This window comes from Camellia sinensis, chromosome 2 (genome assembly GCF_055761805.1).
Source record: "Camellia sinensis isolate YWXY chromosome 2, ASM5576180v1, whole genome shotgun sequence".
Classification (NCBI taxonomy): domain Eukaryota; kingdom Viridiplantae; phylum Streptophyta; class Magnoliopsida; order Ericales; family Theaceae; genus Camellia; species Camellia sinensis.
In genome coordinates this window covers 210,464,454-210,480,415 of record NC_138962.1, presented here as the reverse complement: position 1 = coordinate 210,480,415, position 15,962 = coordinate 210,464,454, and the positions used below count along the sequence as shown (strand labels likewise).

General features: G+C 35.6%; 1 protein-coding gene across 1 annotated transcript; it reads left to right on the top strand.

Moving 5' to 3' along the window:
* The first annotated feature begins 13,942 nt into the window (after nt 1-13,942).
* Nucleotides 13,943-15,124, top strand: LOC114290494 (uncharacterized). The gene is made up of 4 exons (XM_082913392.1): nt 13,943-14,008; nt 14,083-14,253; nt 14,363-14,525; nt 14,646-15,124. The coding sequence occupies exons 1-4, from the start codon at nt 13,943-13,945 to the stop codon at nt 15,122-15,124; spliced, it is 879 nt and encodes a 292-aa protein (XP_082769518.1).
* Nucleotides 15,125-15,962: the final 838 nt, after the last annotated feature.

Genomic DNA, 15,962 nt, shown 5'->3' with positions numbered 1-15,962 from the left:
AATATCTTATGAACTAGTTAAGAATAGCAACAATTAATCATGTCTATCGAAAAACAAACCAATATGCATACTTATTAATAAATGAAGGAAAATGTTTAGGAGCTCTAGAGGAAAAGCTTTAGAGAGAGCTCTAATGGTAGGTCCTATCATGTAATGTGATGTTTTGACTTGTGTTTTTTTTGTTTGTTTATTTTTGACCTATGACTAGAGCTCTAGCATTAGAGTTTTTAATCACTTCCCATTTTAAAATTCACTATTTTTGTCCAATAAATTAGGAGGGGGTCCACTCACATAAGTAGATTTCATTGTGCAATTAGACCTATGAAGTCTTACTTTACTTTAAAGAAAGCAATCATCTTATCAAGCTATACATGTGCATCATTATTAAAAAAGGAAAAGAAAAGACAATAATGATTTGATAAATAAAAAGAATCTGATTTTATTATATTACTACTAAAAAGAGCTAAATTTTAAACCAGACGTGAGTATCTTGCAACGCGCTTTCAACTATTGAACATTTATCACCCTTGTTTTACTACTTATTACTCTTCTTTCATGATTAAGTCAACAAACTTTATAAAATATTGTGACAATGGTGGGTTTGTGTTGAAATAGAGTTGAGAATGCTATGAAATATTACCATGATTTTGCAATGGAGTCCTTTGAAAGACACTATGAGTAACTATTTGATGTACAGATTGGTAGTCTAATCCAAATTCTTCTGATGTGACGAGTTTAAACCTGTCTATTATTTCCAGTTTTGTTTTTTTAATGGTTTGTAATGATGCTCATGGTTTATGGTTGTGATTGGGGATTTGGGGTTGTGATGGATGTTCGTGAGTTCTCAATTGGGGGGAGGGGGGTTCTTTGTGGTTTGTTGCTTGGTGGATTTCTGTGTGTTGTTGGGGTTTTAGTGATGGCTGAATCTCGTAAACGCCGAAAGGCCACTGTGTCCCGTACCTCTTATAACAATAAGAAATTCCAGTCTAAGGAAAAACCCAATTTGTTTCGAGATTTGTACGAGTCTAGGACTGCCCATCTAGAGCGTAATGTCGAACCCAATACCTTCGAGTCAATCCGCATTCATTCTGTTTTTGATGCCTTGGGTGGTGACCGTGTCCTACTGTTCTCGAGCCCCCAAAATCTTAGTTGGATGTAGGAATTCTATTGTAACATCCACTCAATTAACACACATATCACTACTCATTTCAAGACATGGGTCCATTCGAAGCCAATTTTTGTCAATGCAGAATATATTCGGTCATTTCTTGGCATTCCTGTAGTTCATAACTGTCACTTTCCCTTCCTTGCCAAACGAATTGCGGACTTTGACATGGTGGCTTCTGAACTTTGTGGTATACCCCAGAGTTGGATTGACGGGACTTTGTTTAAGCAACAAAACCTTATTCCTCGCTTTCGCCTTTTAAACATCATTGCATGTGCCAATGTTCATGTCACTACCCACAGTTACAACATCTCATAGGACCAAGGATATGTGCTATACTATATAGATCGGGGTCTTCCTATTAATCTTCCGGAAATGATGGTAGAAAAGATGATTTCGGTTTTTCAAGGGAAAAAATCCTTAGGTCTTCTATATGGGTGTCTTGTGAATGGGATACTCTCGTCTATCGCTATTCTTTCATTTCCAAATGATGAGTTTGCGTCTCCTATCAAACCCATTACCAAAAATACTATATCCCAGAGTGAGGCGCATATGAAGGGGACTTCGTCAAGGATGCGTGGTTGTGGTGTAGGTACGTATATGATGGACGAAGAGGCTGAGTTGGAGGCTGCCGTTATTGGTGAGGGGACACAGACTGGTATTGGTCATACCATTCGAGGACAGCTTGACCAGTTTGAGCAGGCCATGGTTGCACGGTTTGATTGCCTAGACGCCCAGATGGATGTATACGATGCACATCTCACTGACTCAGAGACGTCCACCGACACTTGGTTTACTGCATTGGAGGGTTCATGTGGACGTATTGAGCATGCCATGGGCCAGTCTTCTCTCCAGTTTGCCGATATTCTATTTATGTTTCACATGCAACAGCCTCCTCCACCGCCACCGAAGTTGTGAAGGTATTTATTCTTTGCTATCACTTTCAACATTTATTTTGTCTATTATGAGCAATTGTATGAATTAGCGTTATGAAAGTGATGCCATATGCATTTTTTTACGTTGCATCTTCCTAAATGAAAGATGTACTATAGCAAGGACACTAATTCCAGAGTTTTTTAGCATGGTACTTATTGTTTTCATAAATTATGACCTATTCAATTGAATGTTGTTGTTAATTACTATATTTTTCCATCATGATTGAGGTCCTTGAGGTGAATCAACGCTATTGCGTAATTTGGTTCCTATAGTAAGCTATAGTAAAGCATCAAAATACATGCCTTGTTACCACAACAGTTTATACAAAAAAATGAAGAATCTCTATACGACAGTAATGAAGGCATATTAACTCACTTCGTTTGTTTGAAATATAAAAAACAAAAAAACAAAAATCCAAAATATTCCTTGCAAATTCTTTAATTGTTTGAAATAGGACAAAAGTATTAATGGAAAATTCAAACCTTAGCTACTTTGTTATTTAGATTGGCATGGGATATACCACACTAACAACACACAGTTGTTACAGTGAAGTAATATTGCTCTCAGTTTTTTGAACATATTATTTTGTCTTTAACTACTAATAAGGCACCTATGCTTTTATTTGCTTGCATATGTATTTTTTTTGTGTAATAAATCCATATATATAAGTGTTTAGATAGGAATTATATTTCATCTTGTTTGTTATGGAGATTGCACTTGGAGATGGACTTCTGCTTGTCAAGAAGATTGCAAATGTGGCCAACAGTTCAGGACAAAGAGAGAGTTAGGAACAGTGGCATATATTTTGGAACTGGTTAATGTCAGCGTCACGCATAATTAAATGTCAATATTTTTCTATGTTTTGTTTTTGTATGTAAAGTTGGGAAAATTTTCATCCATCATTTTTGTAAGTACTAGCATATGCATTAGCTCTCCCTTTGTTAATATAAAAAATTCTAGCACATATTCGGTTCCTCAGTTTTACAAAGCAAAAATTTGTAGCACATATTCTGTATTACAAAGCAAAGACAACAAACATGTTCACAGAGACCAATTCACATAACAGAAAAGGAAAAAATAAATATAATATCAGAAGTAATGCAAACACCACCTTGACCACAATGTCTAAGCTTGAGCAGGGCCCTAAAATGAAAAAGATTGATGTGTCTTATTATATTAATAGATATCCTTAGTAATGATGTTCATCTATTAAAAATCCACATTGAAGACAACACCAATGAAATGAATTTAAAGTAAGAAAATTACTCCAACCAAAAAGAGGTGAAATGTTGCAAAATTAGACAAAATTACCAATATATCCCTTCACTCACAACAATGTCTCAGGTGAATATCAAAATCACTATATATTTTTGTTAATTTCCTCAGTCCAAAATCAAATAAAAATAAAATAAAATAAAACAGGTCTTCTTTTCTTTTCTTTTACAAATAGATAGCTCAGTTCATTTCTAAAGCAAACCACCATTTGTAAAAACACTATTATCCCTACTAGCTCAAAGAGAGAGAGAGAGAAAAAAAATTAAGGTTTGTGCTTTCAAATTTGCAAACTGTATGAGTGTCATGAAAATTTACCCTCACCAATTACCCCACCAAATAAAATTAAAAAATGTATATCATATAATTAATAGAAGTAAAAATCCTGCATTGCATAACAACAATATAAATTACAAGTTGACATAAAAAAGATACAAAACTTAATGCACCATCTATTCCAATAGAACATGGAAAATGTTAGGGTCAGGAAAAGAAATATATTTTGACAGATAATCAAGGCTGCACCATTTTATAGAGTTTCAAATAGATAGTTAGAGAATTCACAAAACGCAAGTGTATGATGATACTACATGTTTCTTATGATGATACTATATACACAGAAAATAAAAAAGTAAATCAACACATTATTCAACTTCCAAAATGTTTTGTAATAAAACCTAATGTTGTGTTTGGATCATGGATTGAAATCGAAATTTGTATAGAAAAATGGAAAAGTGAAAACGTGCCGACAAGGTGAATGAAATAAATGCAGCTAATTTTTTCCTCATCTTCTAGTCATATGTGCTCTCATTTTGAAAGTACAATAATTGTAAGGCATAACAATTAAAAATGTAGCTAATTTTTTCCTCATCTTCTAGGCATAACAAACTAAACTACAAAAATAATATTCCATATGTTATCATGTTATTTTGTAATTTTGTTTTGTTGTTATTTTGTTAAAAGGCCACATATATTCTAATGACTGAGTTTTGTTAATGTTCAAAACTAAAATAGTCTACCAAAATACACTGACTAGATTTAATAGGCCTTGAAGACAAACTAAAAATAACAATTACTCTTCCATATCTATTGGGTTAAATGGGTGTGCGTGGGATCCCCAAATTTATTACGAGTGATTTCCACGAAAAATCAAAATAACAATTAATCTTCCATATCTATTGGGTTAAGTGGGCGTGCATGGGATTTACAATTTTTTAACAATTGATCTTCGGATGGGTACATTACGACCAATGTGCAGTTGATGCTGTAAATGTTTCCCAAAATATTACAAATTCAATGTGCAAAAGTTGATTTTCCAAAAATTCCAAATGACAACAAAAATTAAAATATACATACTTTTGAATAAAATACAAATAGTTGATCATAACAACGAATGATGCATTACTGAGTTAAACACAACAATGCCTACAGAAGCTTCCTTGTTTCATACAGTGAGTAGTGAAGTCGTGCAGAGACTTGTCAAGTCATTCACATATCTGTCAAAAAAGGACTCAGTAATGTAGTGACACTAAACAGACTTAATAAATTAATCCCCCTATGAATTGGTGAATTTTACATAGGCACAATAAACTTTGTACGCATGCGTGCTTCTTTCATACAGTGACTAGTCACTTCAAAGTTACGGTATCGAGGTTAGAAATATGGTGTTTTTAAGAAATTTGAAATTCAATCATAAAATCAAACAGAGGAGGGTAGAAGATAAAATGCTATAATGGTTCGTGACTTGTCAACATGCAGTCACTTGTCAAGTTGCGCAGTGATCCATCCACATGAGTCAGTGATGCTGTGACTTTAATAGACTTAACAAATAATCGAAATAGTTTCAAACACCCCTCATCTCCCAATGACATGCTCAATTCACATGGCTATTGTAACTTCGGATGGAGTTATGTTTCTTGGTTACAATGAGTAGTCAGATCAAACATGCGAGTGAGCTATGTTCCAAAAAATTAAAGTTGTGTTTCTAACACCTCTCTCCCTTTTATTAAATTCATAATGTCACATGGCAACAGTGACTTTACGCATAGGCATTCATTTTTACTGATTTACCTTATAGTGAGCATGCTCTTCCTCTTTCAGTATATGCAAATGGATTGTCAAGTCATGTGACTTGGTGCACAGGCTTTGCTTTTCTCTGTTCCCAAAATATTACAGTGACAACTCGTTTATTGTTGATAGATGTGGGATTGACATGTCATATCACTTTGTGTAGAGGCATTTATTTTCTTCGTCTTCTCCTTACAGTGTCTTTCTCATCGTCGTGTTAGAATATGGCACCTGGCAATGTCGTTCATAAACAACTATTTAAAGAAGTGAAGGTGAAGACACACTCTTGCAACTCTATTCGCCCTACGCAAATATCGTTGATTTCTGTTACAAAATCCACATGGCTACACAATTCATGGGAGGGAGTGGGAATCGTCGGGGTGGTAGGAACTTGCAAAGAGGTGAGAGTTCATGATGAGGAGGGGGAAGGTGAAGGGGAAGGTGAAGGGGAAGGGGACGTGACGATGCAGAAGACGAAACAACATAACCTTCTTTAGATTATGCTTGTGGTTATCGTGATAGGTTTGGGAAGCGACATTTTATGATGCCCAAGTATTATCCAGTTCAAGGAGGTTCATGTATGAATCCATCTGACAATCAAACAGAATATGGTTTAGCAGACGCTGCTCTTCTTAAGTGGCCCGCACTATTTATAGAGCGAGTAAAAATGAAAACCTTAAGTCGGGAAAATCGACTGAAGGTCCCAAAAGCACGTTCTATTCACATCCAAAAGAAAGATCCTGATAATGTTGATTGACTATGTCAAAGACTACAACGTGAGATCTGTCAAATGCGTTGTAGGTTAGCCTGCGATATGCAACTATATATAGTTAAGAAGGATGCCCAGAAGAATGGAAGAGAACCAAATGCTACGGCTATCACGGCTATCATGGAGGATCTTGCACTTGTCTCTGACCTTGAGCTTTCGGATTATTTGAACTCTGAAATTGCCGATTTAAGCGCGAATTAGGTTTTTATGTTTGTACTAAAGTATATTAGGTTATGCATAATTATGTAGTGTGTGTTCAACAAAGTCTTTCGGTAATGAGTTTGTCACATTTTCTGCCAAATATTTGTCTCTGTAACTGTTAATTGTTGTAATCATAGCTTCATGTTTATGTATTGTAAGCAAATAGTTCAGGGTGTCCACAATGTATTTATGTGGAAGACTTATGTGTCAACTACCTATGTAACTGAAAACTATTATATTTTGCAACTTTAGTTATGTTGTTTTCATCTCAGTATACAAGTATTTAGTAAATTAGTAACTTCGTATATTCTGTATTCAGTTTTATCAGCAAAATGTTGACAACATTGATTGTAGGGGAAATATACGTTTTCTTAACTTGTTCATTTTTTCAACCCTGATAATCCAAAAATGTAACCATTATTCATTGAATATAACAAATAACCAACTCATTCTTACAAAAAATATATTACCAATTGAATAAAACAAATAATCTTTTTATTTATTCATTCATTCATTGCACAATATCGTTCTTATTTTCATTAAGATTGATATTTTCACCAAAATTAGATATCATTCTTAAAACAAATAAACTTTCTTATTTTCATTGCACAATATCATTCTTAAAACAAATAACCAACTCAATCTTACTCATTCATTCGTTCATTGCACAATATCCAATTCAATCACAATAACATCAAGTCCAGCCCAATATTTTCATTACATAACTACATGTTCGTAATGATACACGAAATTAGATCCTAGTTACATGACATAGCAAAAAAAGAAAAAACTACCATTGGTATGTACAAAATACATCACAAACATTTCATAATACCTGCTACAACAAAAGCAACCATAACACCAAGGGAAAAGAAAAAACAGTACGCTACAATGGACTCACAAGATTTTTCTAGCCTAATACCATTGAAATGAGCAAATGTGTAGTTTACTAAATGTTCCTCTTCGTTACCATCCACTTTATCACTTGAACTTCGAAATTGTGTTTCCCTGGCCTGACCGTGTATGCATCTGTTTTTATAATTAATCCATTCATTGTGCGCCTCATTGAAGGAGTTATGCCTTTGGAATACAACCCCAGCAAATAGGTTTACTTGTTGGCTGCAATCTGCCCAGCTTGTGTAAATGCCAAGTGCCCTCTCCACAAATACAATGTAGTATGTTGCCATTTCCTACAATAATACATAACATTTATCATCATTGTAATCAAAGTATAATAATATTGACAATACACATATTCCATATGTTAAGCATCATCATTCTCACTATACATCATAAAAAATATGCATATTAACAATGTAACCCCAACAATTACAACAAACTCATGCATCAATTTGAAAATCAGTTTAATTGTGAAAACTTTCAAATTATAGCTATTTCCATGTCCTGCGTTCTTTTGAAAGACATGGAGTTCACATTTTGGACTTCCCTACACACAACATTTGACAACTTTCCATCTTTCCCAACATTGTAATTTATATTATCATGTCATAACCAAAATAAAAAACAATGCATCCAACAATAACTTCAACTCAATTACAGGTAAAACTTCCAATACATTAAGTTTAACTCAATTACAGATGAAGCTTTGAAATTAACAAAAACCTTACAAATAACCAAATTTGTTTGGTTATTAGTTTTGAAAACAATTTTCAACTGTATTTTGACTTTTCAGTAGTCTTGTAAAATATTTTTTATTTAATTTCTTTCCAATATTTACAAATTTTCTTAAATTTCTTATTTCATTATTTATGTTAATGTGCACTATATTTGAGGAACCATCTTTTTCCTGTATTTTTTAAAATATTGTGAAATTGCGAAAATTGAAATTTTCACTTCAAACATGTTGTAATATTTCAAAATTGAAGCCTCTATTCAAGATTACAAATTGAAATACTCCTTTCAAAATTAATTTCAAAACACTTTTCAGCACTCTTTTCAAAACTGTTAAGCAATGACATTTTCCCTTACTAATACCTGAAGTCACAATTTCACACTCAAATCACAACTCGACACTAAAAACATAATTCCACCACTCAACCAAGCACAAGCTATGTATTTCAATGTAATCAGTTTCTTTATTCATGACAATCAAATTATTGATGAAAAGAGGGCAAGTGTTGTAATCAAAAGAACACACTTTACTTATGATATAATTGATAATTCAGTGCGTATTATTTGTAAATTTGAAAGTATTTCAGCGTCATTTACACTTTTAACAAGAGGTCATAATTGCATGCACCTCCCTCACTTCTGTACTTCCCTATCAACATGAACAACCTAAAACTCACATTAGTCGAAACCGACAACAATTAGCCTATCCTTGAAGAAACCAAGTGCTGCTCATTGCCAATAAAAAAATAAAAGCAACACTTGAACAACCTAAAACTCACATTATTTTTCATGGTTTTAGAGCAACACTTGAAACTATGGAGTGACATTTCACTACCTCTTGGCCAAATTATAGCAAAAAATATTAAGTGATGCAAGTTTCAATAGTAGGTGACAAGAATTAAATATGGAAATATAAACACCTCATAATCATATAGCATACATAATGAAAGCAAGCCCACCATAACAAATTCTATCACATATCCAATCTACTCGTCTACACCATTACAATTATCAAACATACACCATTATAATGGTCAAACATTGTTCACTATTTAAAAAGCACCTTCATTTAGACTGCCACAATTACATTGTAAAAAGCACCTTCATTAAGACTGCCACACTATTTAAAAATCAAACGACGTTGACAATTACATTAACACTTAAACTTTGTAAAAACTCATGCAACTTCAATCCAATATTACTCTTTCACAACCGTGACTTCAGTTCATAGTGATAGATGAACTTGTTCTGCAAGCTCATAACCCAGTTAACATGTGGACAGAACAGATAATTGGGGGTCAGGGCCTGCGGTGTCCAGACCAAGTTGTTGGTCTAATTGGGGGGGCTCATACAGTCCAGTCAAAATATGTATAATAAGTAACAGTTACAAACTTATGTTGCTTGGGTTTCTTCCAATACTGAGGGGAGTAAAGTTGAAATACAATCTTAAGTCGGGCATGAGAATGAGTCACCTGTTAATATCTGGAGTTCTAATAAAAATAGTGACTCCAGTGGTAGTAAGAAGTGGGCTGTTGACAAAAAAACAAAATTTGGGAGACGACAAGAGGTCAAAGGCAAATGGTTGGGGGTCCAGTAGAGGGGGTTGGGGTTCTTTGAGTGAAGAGGCCCAGAGTGAAGTTGAATTACAATCGCAGACAGGATGGCAGAAAGATTCACTAGGTGATTCCTAGAAGAAGTCGAGTAAGAATAATGACCACACTGATAGGAAAGAATTGAGGGTTGGCAGAAAATAGAATTTGGTAACTGGAGAAACAATCTCCAAGCCAATTGGTTGGTCCAGTTAGGGCGGTAATGCAGTTCAAACAGATGACATAGATCAGGTAGCTCAGCCAAAAGGTTCCCTTAACTAGGCTTCTTGAAATAGTGATGGTCTGGGTACATAATTTCAATCTCTGAAACTCAAGAAGATAGAGTCACTATTCAATTCTGGGATGTCCAATGAGGATGACGACACTAGCAAGGAAGGGGGGGTTCACAGAAAACTGAACTTGGGGCTGAGGAAACAAGCTCAAAGCCAAGTAGTTGGTCCTGTTGGGGGACTAATAAAGTTCAGACAGACGAAGTGCCCACAATAAAGGCACAACAAATGTGAATGGGCAGCTCCATCAAAAACTTCCCTTCACTGCGCCTCTCCATCAGGACTGTAATAAGAGTCACCATTCAATTCCGAGAAGTCCAGTCAAAATGAGGACCATAGTGATGGGAAGTCAAGCAATGGAGGGTTCACAACAAACAACATTTGGGGGCTGAAAAAATAATCTCAAAGGCAAGTAGATGGTTATCTGACACCACAGTTCTGGGAAGGAATAGGTGTTTCACAAAAAGCAAAATTTTGGGACTGAAATGAAAGGCAAAGTCAGTCGTCCGATAGGGGGGCCAATACAGCACAGACACAGGAAAAACTCTCTACTAGACCACAATAAGCATAACACCTATCTCAGTCCAAAACAACCGTTGCTTGGGGTTCAAGGGATGAGGGGCAGGGTACAGTACAACTACAATCTCAGACATGACAGCATAAACAATCTGCTGTCAATGTCTATAGTCCCAAACAAATCTAATTTTGAACTTGAAATTCCCCAATCAAAAATGAAAACCCTAATTTCTCCAAAACAAACCTTAATATCGATGATGGAAGGGAGAGATGCAAGGATGTTTTGAGGTCTTTCTCTTCTTGGTTCTTGCAACAGCTCTCGCGGTGGCCTTCGTCTTCTTGGCCTCCTCCGCGGTGCTCTTCACGTTTCTCTTTTCGTCGTTCTTTGTTCAACTGCAGAGTGTGTGGGTGTGTTTCGGACTGTTGGAGCATATCACCTTTAACCCAAAACACCCCTCCCAAAAAAACAAAAAACAAAAATCTGAAAATGATCTTTGTAAAACCGTATTAGAAAACGGATTTGCTAAAGTTGTATTATAAATCGGCTTTGGTAAAACTGTTTTATGAATTAAATTATTTTTGGCAAAATATTTATGTTGAAAATATAAATTGGGAAAAAAAATATTACTAAAAAACGGTTTTACGAAAATCATTTTTTATTAACTCAAATTTAATTACACGTTAAGTAAAAATGGCTTTTCAAAAGTCGATTCTGTGGAGCAAATTTTTATTAATTTTTTATTCATAAAAAAGGGTATTGGCAAAGCCGTTTTCTTGAAAACAGCATTGGTAAAGCTGTTTTACCCTATAATGGGAATAAAGTTAAAAACACACCCTAGAGTGGGACTAAACTTTTGAGAATGCCACATTCAGGGAAAAGCCCTCCTTTATCCCCCCCCCCTTCCCGGCCAATTTCCCTGATTATGCCATTTTCAAAACTTTAGTTCCACTCTGAGGTGTGTTTTTTTTCCTTATTACCATTATAGGGTAAAACGGCTTTAGCAAAGCCGTTTTCCAGAACACGGCTTTACCAATGCCGTTTTTAGTAAATAAAAATTTTAAAAAAAAATAGCTCAATGAAAACGGCTTTTGAAAAGCTGTTTTTACTTAAGGTATAATTAAATTTGAGTTAATTAAAAACTGTTTTACTAAAAACATTTTTAGTAAATTTTTTTTTCCATTTATATTTTCAGCATAAATATTGGTTGCCAATATTAATTTAAAAAAATAAAACGGTGTTTGGAAAACCGTTTTCAGTTTAATTTTTTTTTTTTCCCTGTTTTGTTTTGGCTTAAAACTCAGTTGGTCCAACAACAGTCCGAAACACACACACACTTTGCATTCAAAATTTTCGAATAGCACCGTGAAGGAGGCCAAGAAGAGAGACACGCGAAGAGCACCGCTGAGGAGGCGAAGAAGACAAAGGCCACTGTGAGAGCTGTATGAAGAACGAAGAACGAGCAACGTAGCACCACCGCCAAAAGGAGGAAGACCTTCAGCAAACATCCACATTAAGGTTTGTATTGCATAAATGACGGTTTTCATTTTAGATTTCGGAGTTTCAATTTATAAATTAGGGATTGCTGAAACTAGGGTTTTGAAAAGGTACAAATGTTGTAATTTATAAATTAGGGATTGTTGAATCTAGGTTGTTCAATGTAGAACAAAATTTTATGGCCACAAAATTTGACAAATTAGTTGGTCATCTGTTGTATTTTATTTTAAATGGTTGTAATTATCTTATTGTATGTCGAAATGAATTTTTTCCATTTTGATTATATAAACTTTTGTGAAAGATGTTCAGGTTTTTTGCTTGCAAATAATTTTACAATATTTTTTTTATTTCAAATGTGGCCATTATTTAAAATGTACAGGTTATGTATTTTAAATGTACAAGTTTTATATTTGGAAATATTTTGTATTTTATTTGAAATGTGGGCAGTATTTGGTTTTATTTGCAAATGATTTTATTTCCATTTTCATTAAGAGTAGTAGTCCGAAAATAGATGTCTTCATATTGTATGTTTCATCTATAAATTGATTCATCTGACCAATATGTTTGGTTTTCTTTGACGTGTCACATATTTTTGCATTTTTACAAGGGAATTGTAAAACGAATTTGTGAGCATTTATTATTTAGAGTTTGCATAAGTATAGGTTTGAATATATAGAGTTTGTATAGTGTCAGAAACCTATCATGTGTATGTATAGGGTTCAATATGTATGTTAACGATTATATAGACTTTTATAATTTCAGGTTTCTATCAGGCATTATAATCAAATGTCATATAGTAACAATTCAACCATGAAAATCAGATTCCCAAATGTGTGTACGTTATTCTTTTGAAAAAATTGACAATGTTTATATGCAAAATTTACATATGGAAGTTGTTAGCATTATGTTCTATAGAGGGGGAAAGATTTTGCGAAATCGAGAGGAAGGTGTGTTGTTCGACACTGAAATACAAGGGTTGTACAATGTACATAGGGGGATAACATTGGCTGAGTTGGAGGCTATGATGGTGCCCAAGGTCGGTACGTATGGGGAAATAATGCGAGTGAAGTTTAAATGTAGACTCCTATGTCGGGGGAAGTATAGGTTGTTGCCAATCAACGATAATGAGACATTAACTAATGTCTTAGATCTCCCACAAAAATATGGTCCTGAATTTTATTTGGAAATCTATTTGGAGAAGGAGAGCAATGTTGGTGGCACACACATGCCAATTCCGGCGGGAGGGACATTCACTCAAATGTTGACACAATCGCAATCCCCTGATAATACACTTATACAGTCTGCATACATGTACCTCAAGATTACCCTCCATTCAATTATTCTCAGAGTTACACTCAATTCAATGCATCAGAGCATGTTCATGGTTGTTACAGTGCCGGAGCAGGTTCAAGTGCTCTGACAATGTCCAATCCGCTGGTTCGTACAACCCCATTTACCCACTAGACTGAAGAATGTCCAACAGTTTTTAATGGTGAACGTACAATGAAGACAACAACCCAATTGTATGCAACCTCCGATGATACGATGCCATTTTATGACTAGCCTAGAGTAAGTGATGAAGATTCCGTAAAAGATTTTAATGGTGCAAAAGAAGGTGAAGACAATGAATCCGGTCATGACGGAGTTGGAGGGCATGATGAAATGCAGGACGTACAGCCAATTATCCCTTTCTATAATAATGTGCATTTCGACAATGATGGTTCCATCACTAGCCGCGATGTTGTCGAACGTTGGCCATTGTGGGACTCCGAAACTGCTGATTTGGAGAAAGGAATGATCTTTAGTGATAAGAAAAGCTTAGTGCACACTGTTCAATTGTATAACTTGAAGCGCAATTGAGAATGCAAGGTCATAGAATCCAAAGGAAACAGTTGGGTGTCTGAGTGCAAGCACGGCTGTAACTGGAGGGTTCAAGCAACGAAGTTGAAAGATAAAAATTTCTTTCAAATTGGAATGTTTAAAGCACCGCATCAGTGTGTGTACCCAAGAATGAATAGGGACAATTGCAACCTCAAGTTCGATCTCATTGCTCATTTCATCAAGGGACAAATTGCAGTAAGTAACATGATATAATTTGTTAAGGATTTAAGTATGCGTTTACTATATTGAAATGTAACATATATTTGTAGATATCACCAGAACTGCCTCTTACTACCATAATTGAGGTCGTGAATGAGAAGTTTCAATTCACGATATCATATAAGAAAGCGTGGCTTACTAGGACGAAAGCTATTGCAATGGTGTTTGGGGACTGGGACGAGTCGTACCGAAGGTTGCCTAGATATATGGTTGCATTGCAGGCATTCAATCTAGGCACAGTTGTCATGTGGGACATGATCCTGAAATTGCAATCTACCTCAATCGGTACTAAAATGTACATGAACGATGTGTTCTGGGCATTTAAACCAGCAACAGAAGGCTTCAAGTACTCGTCCAGTGATATGCATTGACGGCACACACTTGTACGGGAAATACGAAGGCAAGATTGTTGCGGCCATTGCAGTGACTGCTGTAGACAAGATTATACCTCTTGCATTTTCCGTTGTTGACAAGGAGATAATCGAGAGTTGGGGTTGGTTCATTACTCTCCTTCAACGGCATGTGTGCCGTGACCGAGAGGGGGTGACATTGATGTCTGATTGACACACAGCTTTGCTTAGTGTCGTGTCCAAAATTTGGGACAATCCAATAGTGCAACCAAGAGGCTACCATAGGTATTGCTTGCGACACGTATGTAGCAATTTCAATGAAAGATTCGGCAATAAAGTAGCCAAGAATCTTGTGTGGAGAGCTGGTTCTGCATGGCAAATGCGGAAGTTTAACAAGATTATGGAAGATATCTACAAGCTAGAGAAGAATTCTAGATGGTGGTTTAATCGGATGAACCCTATTCATTGGACATTGTGCCATGATGGTGGTTGTCATTGGGGCATATTGACGACAAACCATATAGAGGGCTTCAATGGTGTACTCAAAGGTGCATGTAGTGTCCCGATTACAGCATCTGCTGAGATAACTTGTTGTCGGCTCGTCAAATATTTTGACGAGGGTAGGACCGTTGCTGAAAATGCGAGTAATCGAGGCCACTTGTACATGACTAACGTTCAACGATGGATTAACAAGCACCAAGCTAAAGTGAATGTCCATATGGTGGTACCGACTAATAGGTAAATTTCATTGGATGCACAGAATTCACAACACATTATCATTTCGCACTCATCAGTCATTCATGTTAGTCTATATTTGAACATACCCTCAATATTAATCCACGTACATACATTTTATCTGTTTGGGGAACAGGGGAATATGAGGTCAGGATAGCACCTCATGGGATAGGGGGGTGATCATCAAATAGTCAGTCTTTGACCACCACTTTGTTCATGTGGGAAGTACACATTATTTCACTTGCCATGTTCCCATATGCTTACTGTGACAGCAGACTTGGGCGAGGATCCTTTTCCTTTCGTTGCACCAGAGTATAGGTTAAAAGTCCACAAGCGTATATTCGCGTAGAAGTTTAGGCCCATGCCGCACGAGCAATATTGGCCTAGCGATGATTACCCAACTTTGCTCGCTGTCCCAGACCGACAACATGAGGTTAAAACGGGTCATCCTCAACATAGTTGTATCCACAACGAAATGGATACCTCCAGACAAAGTGGAATACACCATTGCAGTTTGTGTTTGCAGAGAGGTCATGATAAAAGAAAATGTCCAGCGAGAATCCGATCGATTCGACATTAGTTTTTTTGTCTAGTTTACATATTAGTGCCACACAACTTGCTTCATTCTTTGAATTGCTGTTAATGTATTATTCAATGAAGCAATATTTATTAATTTGATAATGTAATAACCCGATCCTCGCATATGTTTCTGGAATGTTTTAATCCCTTATTTTGTGCATTTACATCCTTAATGGAAAAATTCATGAGGAATTACATTTATGCATGTAGGTGTTATGAATTTCACCTATATTTGTTGGGCAAAGAAAGTATCTGTCGCAATTAGA